Source organism: Ictalurus punctatus, chromosome 20 (assembly GCF_001660625.3).
Source record: "Ictalurus punctatus breed USDA103 chromosome 20, Coco_2.0, whole genome shotgun sequence".
Classification (NCBI taxonomy): domain Eukaryota; kingdom Metazoa; phylum Chordata; class Actinopteri; order Siluriformes; family Ictaluridae; genus Ictalurus; species Ictalurus punctatus.
Window position 1 is genome coordinate 19,349,573 of NC_030435.2, and position 18,083 is coordinate 19,367,655.

An 18,083-nucleotide genomic window follows, 5' to 3' on the forward strand; every position below is an offset into this window, starting at 1 on the left:
ATACATAAATAAAAAGAACGCACTTGCAAAAACAAATGGGCTCTTTAACTGATTTCTCGCGCTAGGTTGTGGCTGAATCCCAAACTGCTTTATGTTGCACATAAGTGCACTACATAGGATGCGGAAGCTATTGTGACCGTACACACTACGTAGGAAGTGTGAAGGCATTTGATTGGTGGAGATTGGCGGATATTTGCGCCTGACTTTTCGAACAGCGCAACTGCGCATGTCAGCAGGGGTGTCCATAGCAACACTGTCTCGTTACCTGATGTCTAGCGTAGCATGCATCAGAAAAACCGGAGCTTCTTTTACTGCGTATTTTTGAACTGAAATGTTATATTGGGTAAATTTAGTGATTAGTGATTAGTCCAGCCTTAAAGTATAAGCTTTAAAGTTCGTTCTCATGGCTGAAAAGAGGCGCTCGGGGGTCGCTGCGGAGCCCAAATCAGCCAAAGCCGAGAGCGACGAGGAGTTTCTGTCTCAGGCCGGAGTGGACGCGCTGCTCCGCAGCACGCTGCTGAAACTAGTGGAGGCCCGACCGGAGGATCCGATAGGATTTCTGGCTGAACATTTCACTATCGAGGCCTCGGAGAATGAGAGCGGTGGAGGAGGAGATGGAGAAGGGAAATATCAGGACGCGCTGGAGGACCAGCAGCTGAACAAGGCGCTCTGGCATCTGAGCTTAGCGCATCACTCTCAGAGGTCTGGGGTCTTACTTACATTTGTGTCAATATATATGAGATTTTGAGGTTATTTATGTGAATTGCCATCTTTTTTTTCTTTTTCTTTCTTTTTTTTTTTTTTTACACAACTGTCAGTCATGGGATAAAAACCACACACACACACACACACACACACACACACACACACACACACACACACACACACACACACACAGCGAGGATAAGAAGATGAGGTTTTAGGTATACTTAATTACATAAATTCCCATAGATTTCCATGCACAACTTGTCAGTTAATTATATCATATGGAAAGACACAACTATAACACCAACTCTGATCATATGATATTTGGATGGTGGATCATTCTCATGCCCAGCTCAGCAGTAACACTGACATGGTCATGGCATGTTTGTGCCATGTGTGCTATATGTTCTTGTACATCTACAAAATAGGTGTGTATATTAAAGTGGCCAATACATGTACAAAATCCCAGGAATACTGCTATCTGATACACTCATACACCACACCATGCCACACCACTACTACGTGAGCCTTATTGCGTATGCCGAAAATAGTTTATCACCCAAATAATATCATCCATCCATCCATTTTCTGTACCGCTTATTCTACACAGGGTCGTGGGCGAGCCGAGAGTTTGTCCCAGTGGACTCGGGCACAAGGCGGGGGACACCCTGGACTGGGTGCCAACCCATCACAGGGCACAATTGTATACACTGTCACACACTAAGGACAAATCAGAAATGCCAGTCAGCCTACAACACGTATGTTTGGACTAAGGGCAGAAACCAGTGTACCCTGAGGAAACCCCGAAGCAAGGGGAGAACATGCAAGCTCTGCACACACAGGGAGGAGCTGCAAGGCAAACATGCTAACCACTAAGCCACCATGCCACACAAAAAAAAAAAAAAAAAAAAAAAATTATTAGTTGTTCTATGATCCAAAAAGTACATCCAAATAATAATAATAATTAAAAAAAACCTCAGTAGCCAAATCAAGCATGTGCCCAATAATTAAAAAGAAAAATTACGATAAAGGTTCCTTTATTAAAAGTTAGATTTTTGTCATTTTCAATTAATAATTTCTAAGCATTTTTAAAAATATTTTCATTACCATTTTCACCCATTTATAACCAATTATTCTGGAACTGACTGTAGGTATATATCTAAGTCCATGCATGCATATTTTGTTTCCTATCTGAATGAAACACATCTTTACCAGCATCTTTGTTTATTTTCAGATCTGCCTTCAACAGCAACATCCGTGTGGCTTATGATCTGCTTAGCCAGTGTGGCTCCACCCGGAGCGTACCTGGTGGAGTCCAGGGTCGACTCTACACTGAGATGCTGCGGTGTGTGTGTAGTGACAGTGGCCTGTCGGAGGCAGCGGCTGCCCCACTCCTGCGCCGCCTGCGGTGCCATGATTACGAGGCTGTGCCTTTTGAGCTCTTCCGGCAGGCGGTGCTGATGTGCTCGGCGTTCTCCGAGTATGTACGCAGAGCAAGGTGCCTGTACACTGCCGTGGCATGCCATCCTGAGCGGCCTGCGGAGCGGGAATTATGTGTTGCTGTCCTCAACGCTCTGCGAGAGGCACTGGACACCTCACATGGGCCTGATGCTACACGTTACCTAGAGGCCAGTGCCAAGATCTCACCTGCTGAGCTGGCACGAGCCATGGCCGAAACACGAGGTGCCAGCAGGGAGCAGGAAGGGCAGAGCATGGACATGCATGAGTTTGAGGATGCCGCCGCTGCACTCTTTATAGCCAGAGTGCGAGTGGTAAACTGAGTTAGAATGCAGATAAAGACATCTGTTATTAGGACTGATGTGATGCCAATGAGCTAGTTCATAACTAGTGCATTTGGACTGAATGTTCTGACATCAGAACATATGAGTAACTCCTCACATGTCTCCAGATTTGTCGATGAGAGAGGTCAGAGGAAAATGGCCAGACTGGTTTGAGCTGACAGGAAGGATACGGTAAATCAAATAACCACTATTACGACCGTGGTGAGCACTAAAGCATCTCAGAACTCACATAGAACTGTGATGAGCTACAACAGCAGACCACATCAGGTTCCACTTCTGTCAACTAAGAATAGGAATCTGGGACTACAGTGGCAAAGAATTGCTGAAACTGGACAACTGAAAAAAAAAATTGTAGCCTTCCTATCTGGCCATTTTCCTCTGACCTCTCTCATCAACAAACACGCTGAACTGCTGCTCACTGGATGTTTTTTTGTTTGAAAGATCATGAATCACCTTCTGACCAGTCATATTGAGCAGCTCAACAACACTGTGGTATAACAGTTAACACGAGTCTTTATACAACTGTCAACCATAAATCCAGAATTGTTTCAACTTGGTTGAATAATCAGTCCCTCCAGGATCTCGTGATTTTGCGAGTGTGTAAATGAATGCAAAATCAAGCAAACTCCACAGTATTCGGAGGAGCTTGCAATTTTTCAAAAATACTTCAGATTTTCCGCAGATTTTGGCCAAGTCTCATCATGTGACATCATCACAATGCGGCATGTGATGTAATCACAACATGCGTTCAGTCAAATCCCCCTTCGATTCACATGCTTCTAACATGAGTACAGCTAAAAGGTCTCATTTACCAACAAATATCACTGCGAAAAACCGTGCAAAACAATTTTGTGCAATTGCAGTTTTGCCAATTCAAGTAGTTTTCTGCAACAAAAAAAGGACAACAACTCAAATCACATCATAAATTTTGAAAAAAAATCTAAAATTTTTGGCCGTAACAATCACACAAAACTCCTATTCCAGACTGAATAATATATACAGGTGCATCTTGAAAAATGAGAATATAGTGGAAAATAATTTTTTTTCAATAATTTAATTCTAAAAGTGGAACTTTCATGTATTCTAGATTCATTACACATAAAGTGAAATATTTCAAGCTTTTTTTGTTGATGATTACAGCTTACAGCTGATGGAAATCAAAAATCCAGTATCTCAAAATATATGAATAAAGATTTCCAAATGAAATTGATTGTGGTTGTGTGTACTGAACCAGACCGAGAGATTAAAGGCTCAGGAAACCTTTGCGGGTGTTTTGAGTTAATTAGCTGATTACAGCTCTTCTCAGGTTGACATTTTTGTATTATAAATTCTTTATTCGAATATTTTGAGATTGTTATGGAAAAAGTTCTCTGGTAGGTGATAAATGTATGCCTATATTCATTTAGCTAATGCAGTGAATTAATTTTTTTATGTTAATATGTTCTTTTCAATAAAAGACTCACAAACTTTGGGTGAGGCTTGGTTTTCAATATCTGAAATTGAAAGACTTCCGAATTTCACTTTGAGTATAGTTTCACTTTTAGTTCTTCTTACATGCTGACACTGCTCACTTCAAGTGTAAATACTGACCTATTACAGTCCTATCAAACCAGACTGTAAATTAAATATGTACATAGAGTACATTCACTTAATTATATGCAATTATGTAAATACTTACAGTCTAGTTACCTTCTATTAGAACTTTCCCTAATTTCACTAAATGATGATAGCTGTTGATTTAGCAGCTTCTCAAATGGGAACAGTAATTTCAGGAAGCTGATCCAGACCAGCTGTTTGAGAAAGGACACTCATTTTATCACAGAGCTATTTTGGGCTGTGCCTTTAGCCATTAATTAATATTTTGCTAAGGTTATCAGTACTGCTCTTTTAATAGAGCAGCCCCAAGACGCATTAAGTGCAACACAAATGAATCATTCCGAGTATGAGGCAACAAACTTGCACAAATAAACCTCCATATTTCTCTTCAGAGTTGTGCTTTGTGCACAACTGAAACCACAGAATCCTTTTGTTTCTCTCCCTTTGTATCACAAGCCATGCAGTCATGCGTCTCCACAGACAACAGGCAGGAAGTGAGAAGGAGAAGCATCAATTTCCACTGTGAGCTCCTTCAGCGGTTTGCTGTAGATCTGTTCCAGATGAGGTGGATGCACTACTGCACACGTTATCAAACCTAACGAGGATCCGTGTGTAAATAATTCAGCAGGGTGTTTGTTACCAGATCATCCTCACTGCCCCAGCACGAAAGCTGGACTACTGAGTTCACATCGATGGGACTTTTTGCAGTGAATGTCAGCTGTAATCCCTTCAGTGTCCTCTGGAGCCTGTCTCAAGCACTCCTGTCCCATCTGCTCGTGTTCTGTGATACAGGGCTTTACAATTAACGCCATGCAATGCTGCACCGATCAATTGATCCGCCGTATTGTCTGCTAGAGATGTTTGTTTTCATTAAGCAGATACATCACATGATTAGGGAGAGTTTAGGAGAGCAACAACTTCATAGGAATAAACTTTTTACAGATGTATAGACAGAGTATTTTAATACAACGATATTAATTAACAATGTCGATCCTAACTGGCAAATGATCCAGAACTGCTACCTATTATTTTCCCCAGTATTAAAAAAAAATGATGTCATCCCTCACTAATCCCTATTTTTTCCTGTCTTGACATTAATAAGGGGCGCACAGTGGCTGTAATTAGCATGTTTGCCTCACACCACCAGGGTTGAGGGATCGATTTGCATGTGCTGATTTGTATGTTCTCCCTGTGCTGCGGGGGTTTCCTCCGGGTACTCCGGTTTCCTCCCCAATCCAGTGACATGCATGGTAGGCTGATTGGCATGTCCAAAGTGTCCGCAGTGTGTGAATGGGTGTGTGAATGTGTGTGTGATTGTGCCCTGCGATGGATTGGCACCCTGTCCAGGGTGTACCCCACCTTGTGCTCTATGCTCCCTGGGATAGGCTCCAGATGCCCAGTGACCCTGAAGGATAAGTAGTACAGAAGATGAATGGATGAATGAAATTAATAAGACAAATAAGTGCAGAGTCCTCTGTCCTGAACACTCACCTGTGGCAGAAAACTTACTATTACAACGCGCTAATACTGGAGACTCCGTTCATATATATTAAATAAACATCTCCTTACAGGAAACTTCACCATTTCATCAACTGTTTATTTCTTTATTACATAACAACACATTTTATACTGTTTATTATTAGTCTTGGATTTTGTGGCGCGTTCCACCACAGTAAGTCTCTGTGAATTACTATAGAAACAATAATGTGCTTTGGTATAAGCAGTAATTAACTAAACCAAATCAATATTTGATGTTGCCACCAGTTCTCTTATATACGTTTGTCCAAGCATCTTGTAGAATTTCATCTGGAACATTTCATCTGGAGGACTGCTTTTGCACTCGCTTTTGTTTCTGCATGTAAAGCTAGACCGCATCCTTTATGGTTTTTATATGAAAAGTGCTCCATTAGTTCCTTCTGTATTGACATACAAACATTTCTTTTTAACATTTATCTTTTTGAAATATTTGGAAGTCTAAAATCTTTAAGGGGGGGACGACCCCTTTTGTATTGACACAGTAATGTAGACATCATCAAATAAAAAATTTGTATTAAAAATGATAGTGCTCAAGCCTTTTGATACAGTACTGTAAATGTTTTCTAACACCATTTAGCTTTATGGGTGACTTTTTTTTTTCTTTTCCTTTTTCCACTCAGAATCCATGGAAAAAACTAACTTTTGCACTCAACTGTAGAGTATGATCAGTTAATATAAGTTCAGGTAATGCTGACATGCACAAATTTATTTAAACACCCATCTACTCATTGCTTTCAGCGTCATATAAACAGGAGCAGCTGACGGGTGCAGAACATGGCCAGGCTTGCAACAGTGTGTCAAAGGCATGCAAAGTCAGCAAAGCAAGAACACTGAACAGAAACATACAGTGCTCGAATGCATCCATCAGCTCTTAGTTAGTATACACATATTTGTCCTTCATAGACTTAGTAACTGATTAATTGTGGATGTTCTCAGAAAGAAATAGGGAAACGAGATTTCCAGGAGAGGCTTTATTAGAAAAAATAAGACGTCATTTTTTAAATTTTTAAAACGATACACAAACTTACAGATAGTTGGAAAGACATTTCTCTGTAAATGACTGTTCACTTTGTGATTTCTAATGCAGCTGAACGGAACTAACTATGCCTTAGGCATTCAATGCGATGTCTGTTTCCAGCTGTAGAACAAATAAGCCTCTGTGTGCTGTTATATTACTGTTATAACAAGCTACATTGCCACTGCCATTTCATACACTCTTAAAAATAAAGGTGCCTGAAAAGGCTCTTCAGAGCAATGCCATAGAAAAACTGTGGTTACTGTGGTTTCGTTTTCAGTACCTCAAACTCTGTTATTCTTTAACCATTTTCTTGGAGTAATGAGATCACGCAAAACTTTTTTAGTGATGTACAGGATGTTGATTTAGATACATTTCTGATAATGGAATGTCACATTACCGTCAGTCAGTTTATCGGCTTTGGTGGGGAAAAACAGCGAATGTAAGTGTTTAATGACTGATATGGGAAACAAACGAGAAAGTTAGTTTTGTGAAGATATCATTTGTCTGCAATTTAATTGAATGGTTGATTTTGTGAAAATGAACTGAATCATCATTTTCCACATGGATCCTTCTATATAATGGTAACACTTGTGGTGGGGAACCAGGACAAATGGTTAACGATCCAGCAATCAAAGGCTTCTTTATGACACTAAAAATGGTTCTTTTTGGGAATCACTCTATAAACCTGTTCTGGCACGTTTAAGAGTGCGGGCAGGGCTATGGGTTCCAGTCACCAGGTTCTACTGTTGTACTTACAGGAATGGTTTCAGCAACAAACAAAAAAACAATCAAAAACAAATGTCAATTTTTCTCAAAATGCAGTTGAGAAGCCAAAGACCACTTTGACGGCTGATGCCTGCTTCTTTAGCTTTGCACTGAAGCTAAGCGCCTAAGTAGCCAAAAAGTAATGGAAATCTCTCACTCGTAAAGTCTTTCTAATGTGATCTAAATGCTGTAATGTTTGCCATCTTGACCTAACAAAATCACTTTTTTCCCTTAGCACAATTTGATATGAGTCCATGCTGGACAACAAGAGGTGGATGGAACTGCACCCAAAAGCTAAGATAATATATAGTTCCAGATGATGTATGAAGCAAGTATATGAAGTTCTGGGCATGCGTTTACAGTTTAGGACTTCCTTTACTCATTAGCTAAATTATCATTGTAACTCCAGTGTAGGCTTGTGCACTACTGATTTTTTCCCTGTTTCTGATTTACAGAAAGAAAAAAAAAAGATTTAATCATCCAGAATCATTGGCCTTAAAAAAAAGACATGGAAACGAGCATTTCCAACATGCCAGGGTTAACGAGAGTAGGGGACGATGTGACATTAGCCGTAAAGTCGGGAACTGCTTGGTGGAAGGACAATCAATACTCAATGGCTGAAACCTGAAAGTGGCGTTTTTGACCATTTTTGGCTGAAACATTTCAGTGGTGTCCGTAATAAATATAGTTAACTGATCTTACATATGTAATTGTTTAATATGAGGCAAGTTCGGTTAATTAATTGTACTACACCATAGTCTGATGTTAAATTTGCTGAGCTCCTATACAAAATACATACATATAGCTGGAACAAACGTCATTGAATATCATCAGTGTATTATCGAGTAAATCATTAAATCATTATCTTGCACAAGCCTCCACTGTGTTGGACTTAGAATTTTGTCAGCATCTAAGACACAAAAAGGCCTCCACTCAATAAAACTTTCTCACTGGGTTGGACATTGTGAGCATAACACACTATTTTCTGTCAGTACAAAAAAAACAACAAAACAACCATTTTGACACCTTACTATAATTCTACACAGGGAAAAAATAAATTTGTCTAAACAAAAGGAGTAAACGTCCAACATCAAATATCTGTAAGTCTGAATTTTGGTGAATTCTTTCCCTAAGACAGTACAGTTGCTTAGTTTTACATTTAATGCCCATGATATGCAAATACTTGTTATGTTAATTAATAGACTGACCAAATGTCTGGTGTTACAGATTAATAGCTTAGTAGCTTTGCACTGTGCAGGTATGAATTTACTAATTAAAATAAGGAAAGGCAACATTAGGTCAAAATTAAGACTGGTCTAAGCTAACGTTCTGCCGTACCTAAATCACTGAATATTAGGACTGATCAAATAATTTACTGCTGCCTCCAACAAACAAACCACAAAAGAGAGTCACATATTAATAACAGGAAGTGGTTCAGTGTAATTCACTGTGTGGCACATCATGCAAAACAGGGCTGAAGGGCACACAGTTTCATGAAGTGAAACCTACCAGACTCCCACACATACAATAAAAGATCAAACTGCTTCTGTATACAGCAGTGACCAAATGAACCTGTGTGTGTGCGTTTTTTTTTTTTTTTTTTTTTTTTACTGATACGTGTGAAACTAACAGAGAACTACCTCTGAAAATGAATAAAAAGAATGACCTTGTCAAAACACATTGCTACTGGCTCATTCTCAGCTCACATTCTTAACAGTACGATAATTAAAAGATACACAGCGATAGTTGCCTTCTCACATAACAATTAAATGAAAAGTGTTGTGGCCCCATGATACCACATGAAGAGAAAAATATCAGCAGTGTATCGATTCGTTTGAAATGAAAACATTCTGTACAAAGCAGATTGACGCGCAGACTTGATGAGCGTCGTTAAGGAGGTGGAGGAGGGAGCGCATTGCTCACCTGGAAGCGTGTCTCATCTGAAATCCCATACTGCTCCAACGGGTCCTATCATAAGGATAAGGAGTCTTTATTGGTCAAATATACATTATAGCACAGTGAAATTCTTTTCTTTGCATAACCCAGCATGGCAGGAAGTTGGGGTCAGGGCGCAGGGTCAGTCATGATAGGGCGCCCCTGGAGCAGAGAGGGTTAAGGGCCTTGCTCAAGGGGCCCAACAGTGGCAGCTTGGCAGTGCTGGGGCTTGAACCTCCGACCTTCCGATCAGTAACCCAGAGCCTTAACTGTCAAGCCACCACATAATAGTAATAATATAAACCATGATCAAGAACAAAACCAAACTGGACTCAGTAAAGCCACCTTTATGAAAGGCACAATATAAATTATTATTATTATTATTATTATTATTATTATTATTATATCATATGTTAATAATCACTGATTTGGAAAACTAAAAATTGGACATGGATATAACTGTATTTGGGGAATCAGTTGAATCACTGAGTGTTAGGGACTCGTCCTTTACCTTGCCAGTCATTCGATGGATCTCAGATCGATAGAAGATGAGGTTCTTGCGCATAAACTCATAGCTGCGGGAGAAACAGATGTGGCAAATTGGAAACATTATGTGACCGGCACGAAGTGTGGGCAAAAGGTAAAACAAACAAACAAAATTTTTTTTGCAAACCTGGCTTTTACAATAGCATCCATCCATTCCACGCATTGCTCCCGAGAATTACATTCAAACAGGTACTTTCTCTCAGCCTCATCTAGGAAAGCTGATGACAGAAAAAAGAAAATGCATGGAAGTGTGTGTGTGTGTGTGTGTGTGTGGAATAAAAGAAAAACTGGGAACAAAGGTCCGTTTACATAGAAAAGGTACAAGCCAAATCAAATACACCCATCTGCACATGCACCAGAGTATGTGGCATACATGATTATTTATCTTTCATCCATCCATCCATTTTCTACACCATTTATCCTACACAGGGTCACCTGGAACCTATCCCAGAGAAAATGGGGCACAAGGTGGGGGGTCCCCTGGACGTTGTGCCAACCTATCGCAGGACACAATTGCACACACGTTCACACAATATGGACAATTTGGAAATGCCAATCAGCCTACAGCACATATCTTTGGACTGAGGAAGGAAACTGGAGTACACCTAGGAAACCCCTAAAGAACGGAGAGACCTTGCAATCTCCGTGCACTCAGTGAGGAGGCAGGATTCGGACCCCCAATTCCGGAAGTGTGAAGCAAACATGCTAACCACTAAGCCACAGCGCTGTTAAATACATGAATATGAATAATGGTCAGACGGAGTTGATGAATTGTCTACAACAGCAGCTCTGACAGTCGCGCTTTATAATTTCTATTGTTACAACTTACACAGGCACTCATATGGCATAAACGGATTTTTTAAAAGTATGCAACTGTCGACACAGTGAAGTTTTCCGTAAGGAGATGTTTGTTTACGGAATTTATGGAAGGAGACTTCAGTGTCAAAACTTGTCAAAGACTGTAACATTATTTTTTCTGAGAGGGAAAAAAAAGAGATGCTGCTGAAGGAAGCCATGGTTTATGCAAGCGATAACAGGAGCTAACTTGTTTCACAGACATTCCAGAACATTAAAGTCATTGATAAACCGATTAAAAAATTTGATGTGTTGTTCTTTTATTAATAAAATAGTAGCAATCCGTAGCAAACGGCTGTAGTATAAGAGGAATAAAACATTTTGGGACGGGCCGGTGCTGTTGTGAAAATGTTCGGCTTCAGCGCAGTCACACCAGCCCATCGCTGTGTTTTATTACCAAAAGCTTTTCAAGGTATTGTTAAAGATAATGACAATAATAATAATAGTAATAATAATAATAATAATAATAATAATAATAATAATAATAACGATGCAGAATATTTTACTCACTGATGGAGAAGGCGAGATCATTTTCTCTTTCGACTCTACACTGCTCCAGAAGCAAAGCCCCAATTGGCTGCAAATATATATAATTCCCAGTATTATATACATATTTGAAGCAAGTCAGAGGTTTAGGAAATAAAAGTAATCCTACTAAAATAACACAGGAAGCTCAAATTGTCACCTCCTCCTCATAGGTGCGAAAGTAAAACAGGAAATTGACGATAAGCTTGACGAGTCTCTTCTTCATAACTATGAGGAAGAAAGAAAGAGTCGTTGTTATAAAACAAACAAACAAACAAACAAACAAACAAACAAGATGTACAGTGCAGGAGGATGTAGATAGAGAGATAGATCATATAAAACAGGCTTGTGTGAGCTCACATCTCACCGTCTCCTTTCTTCGGTCCCTTCATGCTCAGCTCGGCCGCTCTCTCTGACGGCTGGCGGCTCAGGAACACCAGCTCTTTCTCATTAAACCGCATTATAAGCTGTGTCTACTTCTAACGTCCTAACAGCTCGCTAGCTAGATGATTAACACGACCATCCTGCTAATGTTAATGTTAGGATGATTTGATTTAACTTAACCCACTCAGTGTACACGGCGATCTCCAGAGATGATCCTTCTCAGCTGGATTATTCCAGTTCATCCATTTTGCTCGCTATTCCACTGATTTAACCATCGAACATATTTCTCTATAAGCACGGATCATCCATTCTGCTCATAAAACTCTACTGTTTTATTTTCTCCCACCCTTGCTCGCTGACAGAATCTAAAACCGGCGCCTGGGAAAACTTCCACCCTGAGAGCACACGAGCCAACCCGAGTCTCCTGAATCCATGCCTGACTCAGACCACGCATGCGCAGAATGATCACGCACGAGTATCTGCGGCCGCGACCTCGTCTGCACTGCGCATGCGCACAATTTTCCCAAACGAAACCATTTTGATTGTAATGATTCTAAACAGTTTACGGTAATTGCAATCAAAATGTTTTTTTTTGTCACTGCACTCGTGTAAGGAAACTTTGGATTTTTTTTTTGCTAGATTTATAATTGATAATATTGTCCCCACTTTTTCTTTGTGCTTAGGAAATTTTGTTTATGGAATGTATGGAAGGAGACTTCAGTATCAAAACTTGTCAAAGACTGTAACGGTATTTTTTTCTGACATAAATTAGAGAGGAGGGAAAAAGAGATGCTGCTGAAGGAAACCACGGGTTATGCAAGTGATAACAGGAGCTAACTTGTTTCACAGACATTCCAGAACATTAAACTCATCGATAAACAGATTAAAAAGTATGATGTGTTGTTCTTTTATTAATAAATAATAGCAATCGTTGGCAAACCACACTGATGTAGTATAAGAGGAATAAAATACTCTGGGGTTTATTTATTTTGTCATTGCACTCATGTATGGAAAAGTTGGAAGGATTTTTGCTAGATTTATAATTGATAATGTTTTATTTGGTCTTACTAATTTCCCCTCTAACAAAACATAAGAATAAAGAATATTATATTATTTAATTTAATTGTAATTTTCGCTAAATATCATATACATTAATTTAAATATAGTAAGCATTTGTTCAGAAAAGTTTACAAGGCCGTTACAAGGGTGCCTAAAACAACGACAAACTGCAGTAGTACAAAAATAGAACAAAATAAAAAATAGGGAAAAAAGAAAACATTTTAATCGGATATTTTCTTAATAAAAACAGGAATAAAACACTACATGAGCCTTTAACATGGTTATATAAACTTGGATTGAATTCTCATTTATTCGATTTGTGTATAAGAAGCATATATTGAACAGATATTCCACTTTTTGTTTTGCATTCACATACCACACACAACATCATTTCTACGAGTTGTTTCAAATTTTATTTTTGTTTAAATGTGTTAATCAAGTGTATCCAGATGTTTCTATGTCCTTTGAACGATTACAAAGTAATAATCAAATAACACTTAAAAATGAGGTAAATACCACAACGTAAAAGGCAACAAATATCAAATATCAAATATCTGATCTTACTTTGAGTGATATAATTTCATGTTCCGGTTGTTCAATAAAGTTTTATATGTCAAAATAACAGGAACAGGAAACGCATCGTGTAGCGCATGCGCATTGTGTAGGTTACGGCGGCAAGGCGCGAGGTGGACGTTGAGGTACCTAAAAAAATAAATATTAACAAAAACTTATGTACATTTGTTATAATGTACCTATATTAATGTTTTTATTTTATTTAAAATAGGCGATTAAAGTTCATGTTTGGATATAATTCACGGAAATATGTAACGTTAACTGGCGGCTCTGGATGAATAGAGGTTAGCTTGCTGCGATAGCCGATTACCCGCAAACACAGCGCGTGAATCCAAACGCCTCCTAATTGAGCATGTAGTGCACTAAATAGGGCGCAGGGAAGATGATTATTTTCGCCTTGTAGAGCAGCTAGAGTGTAGGAGTTTTTGTGGGATGGGGTTGAGTCCTTTCAAGTTCTGTATGCTTACCGGGTTGTCATCTTAGTTATATTATTTTATGCAAACTACTTTAACTATGCTACAAATAGTACCACACAAATACTAGAATTGTTGATTCCTCCCATTGTATCATGTTTGATATAAAAACGGAGAAACTTTGATTCAAACACTTCAGTTGAAACCAAAATGTCTAGTTGCTTTGTTTTTCCTTTGTATACAATAGTACGACCTTGTGTGTATACATGGTTTATTATGTGTTTGTGATTAATTTGTCTCTCTTGTGGTGAGTGCAGCACTGAGTGAGTTCTGACAGAGAGAAAGGCTCCAGTCTTCTTTGGTGATTCCACTGCTCTGTAAAGATGGACTTCCAGCACAGAGCCGGTGGAAAGACCGGCAGTGGCGGGGTGGCTTCGGCCTCCGAGAGCAACCGGGACCGGCGAGAACGCCTGCGCCAACTCGCTTTAGAAACCATAGACATCAACAAGGACCCTTACTTTATGAAGAACCATTTGGGCTCTTACGAGTGCAAGCTGTGTCTCACACTTCATAATAACGAGGTACGATTAGAAAAACTACATTTATTAATCTGCTTTATTACCCATGTTGTCTTATCCATATTTACTTGATTCTGAACTGTTTCTTTAGGGGAGTTATCTGGCTCATACACAGGGAAAGAAGCACCAGACTAATTTGTAAGTGTACAAATAGCATCTCAGTGTTTACCTATGAAACTTATTTTCCAATAAGAGCACATTGTGTTTTATTCCTCATATACCATAGCAATTTGCCTTTTTTATATATACTTTTCTAGTTACATTAACGGTTGTTAATAAAAAAAGACGTTATTTTCTGTTATCGTAGGTCTTATAACAACTATAAACAGTCATTCCTCTACACTCGCTCTTTTTTCTCTCAAATTAATAAGGCACAAAAAAAAAGCAGTTTCTCATGTTACCGAGAGACCGGAAAGCTCAAAAAAGCTCAAAGCTCCTCCGTCCTGAAGACTTTCCTGTGGTGGAAAAAATTCTGTTAGATACCGCTGACACTGGAGACTCCTTCCATAAATGTTAATCCTCACTGAAAACTTCTCCATATTAACAATTGTTTTCCTTAGTTAAATAATAGCACTTTTAATAGCCTTAAATTATTGTGGCTTGTCTGCCATATAAGCCCCTCTTAAGGAGTTGCTACTGTAAAAATGAAAACTTGAGTGCATGAAACTGGCAGAGCTGCTGTTATAGAAAATTAATCAGCACCATCTGAATGATCAGATTTGGGAATTCATCAGTGCTGTGGTACAAGATAAAATATGGATACATATTATATCATGAATTACATCACAGTACACTTTTCTTATATATTGTATGCATCGCCTGTATTTTTCAAACTCAGAACAATTCAGCTTCTTACAATTTATGCATATTAAAATCTACACACACTTTCACTCATTAGTTGTTGCATACATTTGTCTTGCACTCCACCTCTTATTTATTTATTTATTTGTTTGTTTATTTATTTTCTACCCTTAACCCTGTTTATTTTTCCTCTCCTAGAGCACGAAGAGCAGCTAAAGAGGCCAAAGAGGCTCCTGCCCAACCAGCGCCTGAGAAAGTAAAGGTGGAAGTGAAGAAGTTTGTAAAGATCGGGCGACCAGGTTACAAAGGTACAAGCCCAGAACGCTTTTTTTTTAAAATTTTTTATTTTTTATTTTTTTATTTTCTTCTCCAGATTGTAATTGATGCAGTATAAAATGAGTTTGCTGTCCCTAGACAAAAACATTTTGTTCATTCTGTTGTTTTCTTCCGTCATTAACAGTAACGAAACAAAGGGATCCAGAGATTGGTCAGCAGAGTCTGCTCTTTCAGGTACTATAATTGGTACTTCAGTCTACTTGGAAAAACAAACCTGGTACAAAGTGTTAGTTCTGACACTGATGCACATTGTGGTTTTTTTCCTTCTCTCTCTCTCTCTCTCTCTCTCTCTCTCTCTCTCTCTCTCTCTCTCTCTCTCTCTCTAGATTGACTATCCTGAGATTGCAGAGGGAATTGGACCCAGACACCGCTTCATGTCCGCGTATGAGCAACGTATTGAGCCTCCAGACCGTCGCTGGCAGTATCTGCTTCTGGCAGCCGAGCCCTACGAAACTATTGCATTTAAGGTCTATTTTCAGTCATTAATATTCCCTTTAGTCAATAATCATTATTAAATGATTTTCATAATGTATGAGTGATGTCAGAACATGGCCTGGCGTAATACAGTACATGGCCAAATGTACCAAAAATAACTACATTTGTGGACACACCCATCACACCCATATGTGGTTCTTCCCCAAATTGTTGCTACAAAGTCTGAAACACACAATTGTATAGAATGTCTTTGTATGCTGTAGCTTTATAGTTTCCCTTCGCTGGAACTAGGAGGCCCAAACCTGTTCCCCTGTGCACAAAGTGAGCTCCCAGAAGACATGGTTTGTCAAGGTTGGTGTGGAAGAATTTGAGTGTCCTGCACAGAGCCTGACCTCAACCTCACTGGACACCTTTGGGATGAACTGAAGCACCTCACCAATCCTCTTGTGAATGAATGATCACAAATTGCTACACAGCTACACTCCAAAATCGATTGGAAAGCCTTCCTAGATGAGTGGAGGTTGTTATTATTACAGCAGTGCAGGAATAAATCTGGAATGAGATGTTAATAAAGCACACATGGGTGTGATGGTCAGGTGTCCACAAACTTCTGGCTGTACAGTATATGTTTTTATCTTTTGGTTGCTATCTTGATGTATTGGTTAAGGTTGGATGATAGGGTGATGCACTAAGCTATCAGTGCTGTTCAGCATGTAATCGGCGCTACTCCCTGACACACAGTGACCACTCATTTGTGGAAGGAAAAAAAGAAAGAAAATTCTAGACAGGCATGATTCTCTTATCTTAATCTTGTATATGAAGCTAATATTACCCAAAATAATGTTTACAGTTTGTTTATATTTGCTTGCTCTACAAATAAGAAAAATGACATCTGTGTAACAGAAATGCATTTTAAATATAAATTATACGTACAAATTATTTAGCAAAGGGTGAACAGGCGACTTAAATAAATTCCTTAAAATCATCACATGAGAGTGGGGGGGATAGGCTATATAATGAACTTATTCATGAGGTATGTATCTATAGATGAAAATTTTTCTTAAATTGAACTTAGATGTTACCACAATTGAAATTGAATTAGATGTTACCACAATTGATTTTTTAACAAAAGAATATAGTTATTATTTTAGATATGAATCCTACATCTTGATCATATCTGTGCAGTTGCTTTCTTATACATTGGGGAATTATAATAATAATAATGCTTTCTTTCTCTGTATGCTTCAGGTCCCGAGCAGAGAGATAGACAAATCAGAAAGTCGCTTCTGGACTCACTGGAACAGAGAAACGAAACAAGTAAGAGTTGGGAAGTGTTTGTTCTCTACCGGAGCTGAGACTGATTCTCTTTCAGTTCCCTTTGGTTCCTCTTTGTGTATAAATAAAGTTGATCAAATTCAAAGTGTAATGTTTTAGTCCAGCTTAGTGTTTCACAAATATGACCTGCTTTTCCCATTTTTTCCCCTCTAGTTTTTCCTTCAGTTCCATTTTAAAATGGAGAAACTTCTGCCTCAGCCTGGCGGACAGGCAGCTCCTGCCACCATCAAGCGCCCGCCTCCTCTGATGACCGGCCTTGGTGCTCGACCGCCCACTGACGCCATGCCCCCACCACCACCCGGAGGAATTCCAGGGATGCCCCCTCCTCCACCCCACGCCCCTCCACAGATGTCCCATGCCTCTGGCATGCCTCCTCCTGGTGCTCTGCCACCCCACCTGCGTCCACCATTACCTGCTGATGGACCACCAAGCAACTGAGTGTGATGCTTAGGAGTTTTTATTGGATTTGAGAGGATTTTTTTTTTTTGCAGGTTTCTGTGAACTTCCTGAATCGGTCTGATTTTTGTATATAAGAACAGTGGGTGTGCATACATCAGGTGTGTGGGTCATTGTTGGTATTTGTATAACTGCATTCCTGCTCAGATTAGAGCAGCCTCCTGTTGGATGGCTTGATCTTCAAGCTCTACTCTACAGTTTAAAGTATTTTCTTTGTTTATTGATAGTTCTGATGTGAAAGCATCTCAGCCACCTCACCCTAACATCAACAAATTGTTTTTAGCTTTATACACGATTATTAAAATTTTATAGTGGTTCATGTTTTCTCAAGTGCTGCTGTTTTTGTTTGGTCTGACTGTTCTGGGTTGCACTCTTGTTGCTCTGTATCTAACACACCCGAGGATAATGTTCAAAAAGTCATAAATGTGCT

The 18,083-nt window shown here is 39.2% G+C and overlaps 3 protein-coding genes across 3 annotated transcripts; 2 read left to right on the top strand and 1 right to left on the bottom strand.

Annotated features, from left to right (window-relative positions):
• Positions 1-234: 234 nt before the first annotated feature.
• tpgs1 (tubulin polyglutamylase complex subunit 1) lies at positions 235-3,978 on the top strand. The gene is made up of 2 exons (XM_017495034.3): positions 235-702; positions 1,940-3,978. The coding sequence occupies exons 1-2, from the start codon at positions 404-406 to the stop codon at positions 2,484-2,486; spliced, it is 846 nt and encodes a 281-aa protein (XP_017350523.1). The 5' UTR covers positions 235-403; the 3' UTR covers positions 2,487-3,978.
• Positions 3,979-9,032: 5,054 nt separating this feature from the next.
• plekhj1 (pleckstrin homology domain containing, family J member 1) lies at positions 9,033-12,099 on the bottom strand. The gene is given in 6 exon segments (NM_001200864.1): positions 9,033-9,390; positions 9,869-9,932; positions 10,031-10,121; positions 11,269-11,335; positions 11,444-11,511; positions 11,651-12,099. Coding segments are annotated over 6 exon segments (462 nt in total). The 5' UTR covers positions 11,745-12,099; the 3' UTR covers positions 9,033-9,312.
• Positions 12,100-13,346: 1,247 nt separating this feature from the next.
• sf3a2 (splicing factor 3a, subunit 2) lies at positions 13,347-17,972 on the top strand. The gene is made up of 8 exons (XM_017496429.3): positions 13,347-13,424; positions 14,030-14,293; positions 14,382-14,428; positions 15,290-15,399; positions 15,552-15,601; positions 15,754-15,894; positions 17,111-17,179; positions 17,351-17,972. Exons 2-8 carry the CDS (start codon positions 14,096-14,098, stop codon positions 17,633-17,635), a joined length of 900 nt encoding a protein of 299 aa, XP_017351918.2. The 5' UTR covers positions 13,347-13,424; positions 14,030-14,095; the 3' UTR covers positions 17,636-17,972.
• The last annotated feature ends 111 nt before the right edge of the window (positions 17,973-18,083 follow it).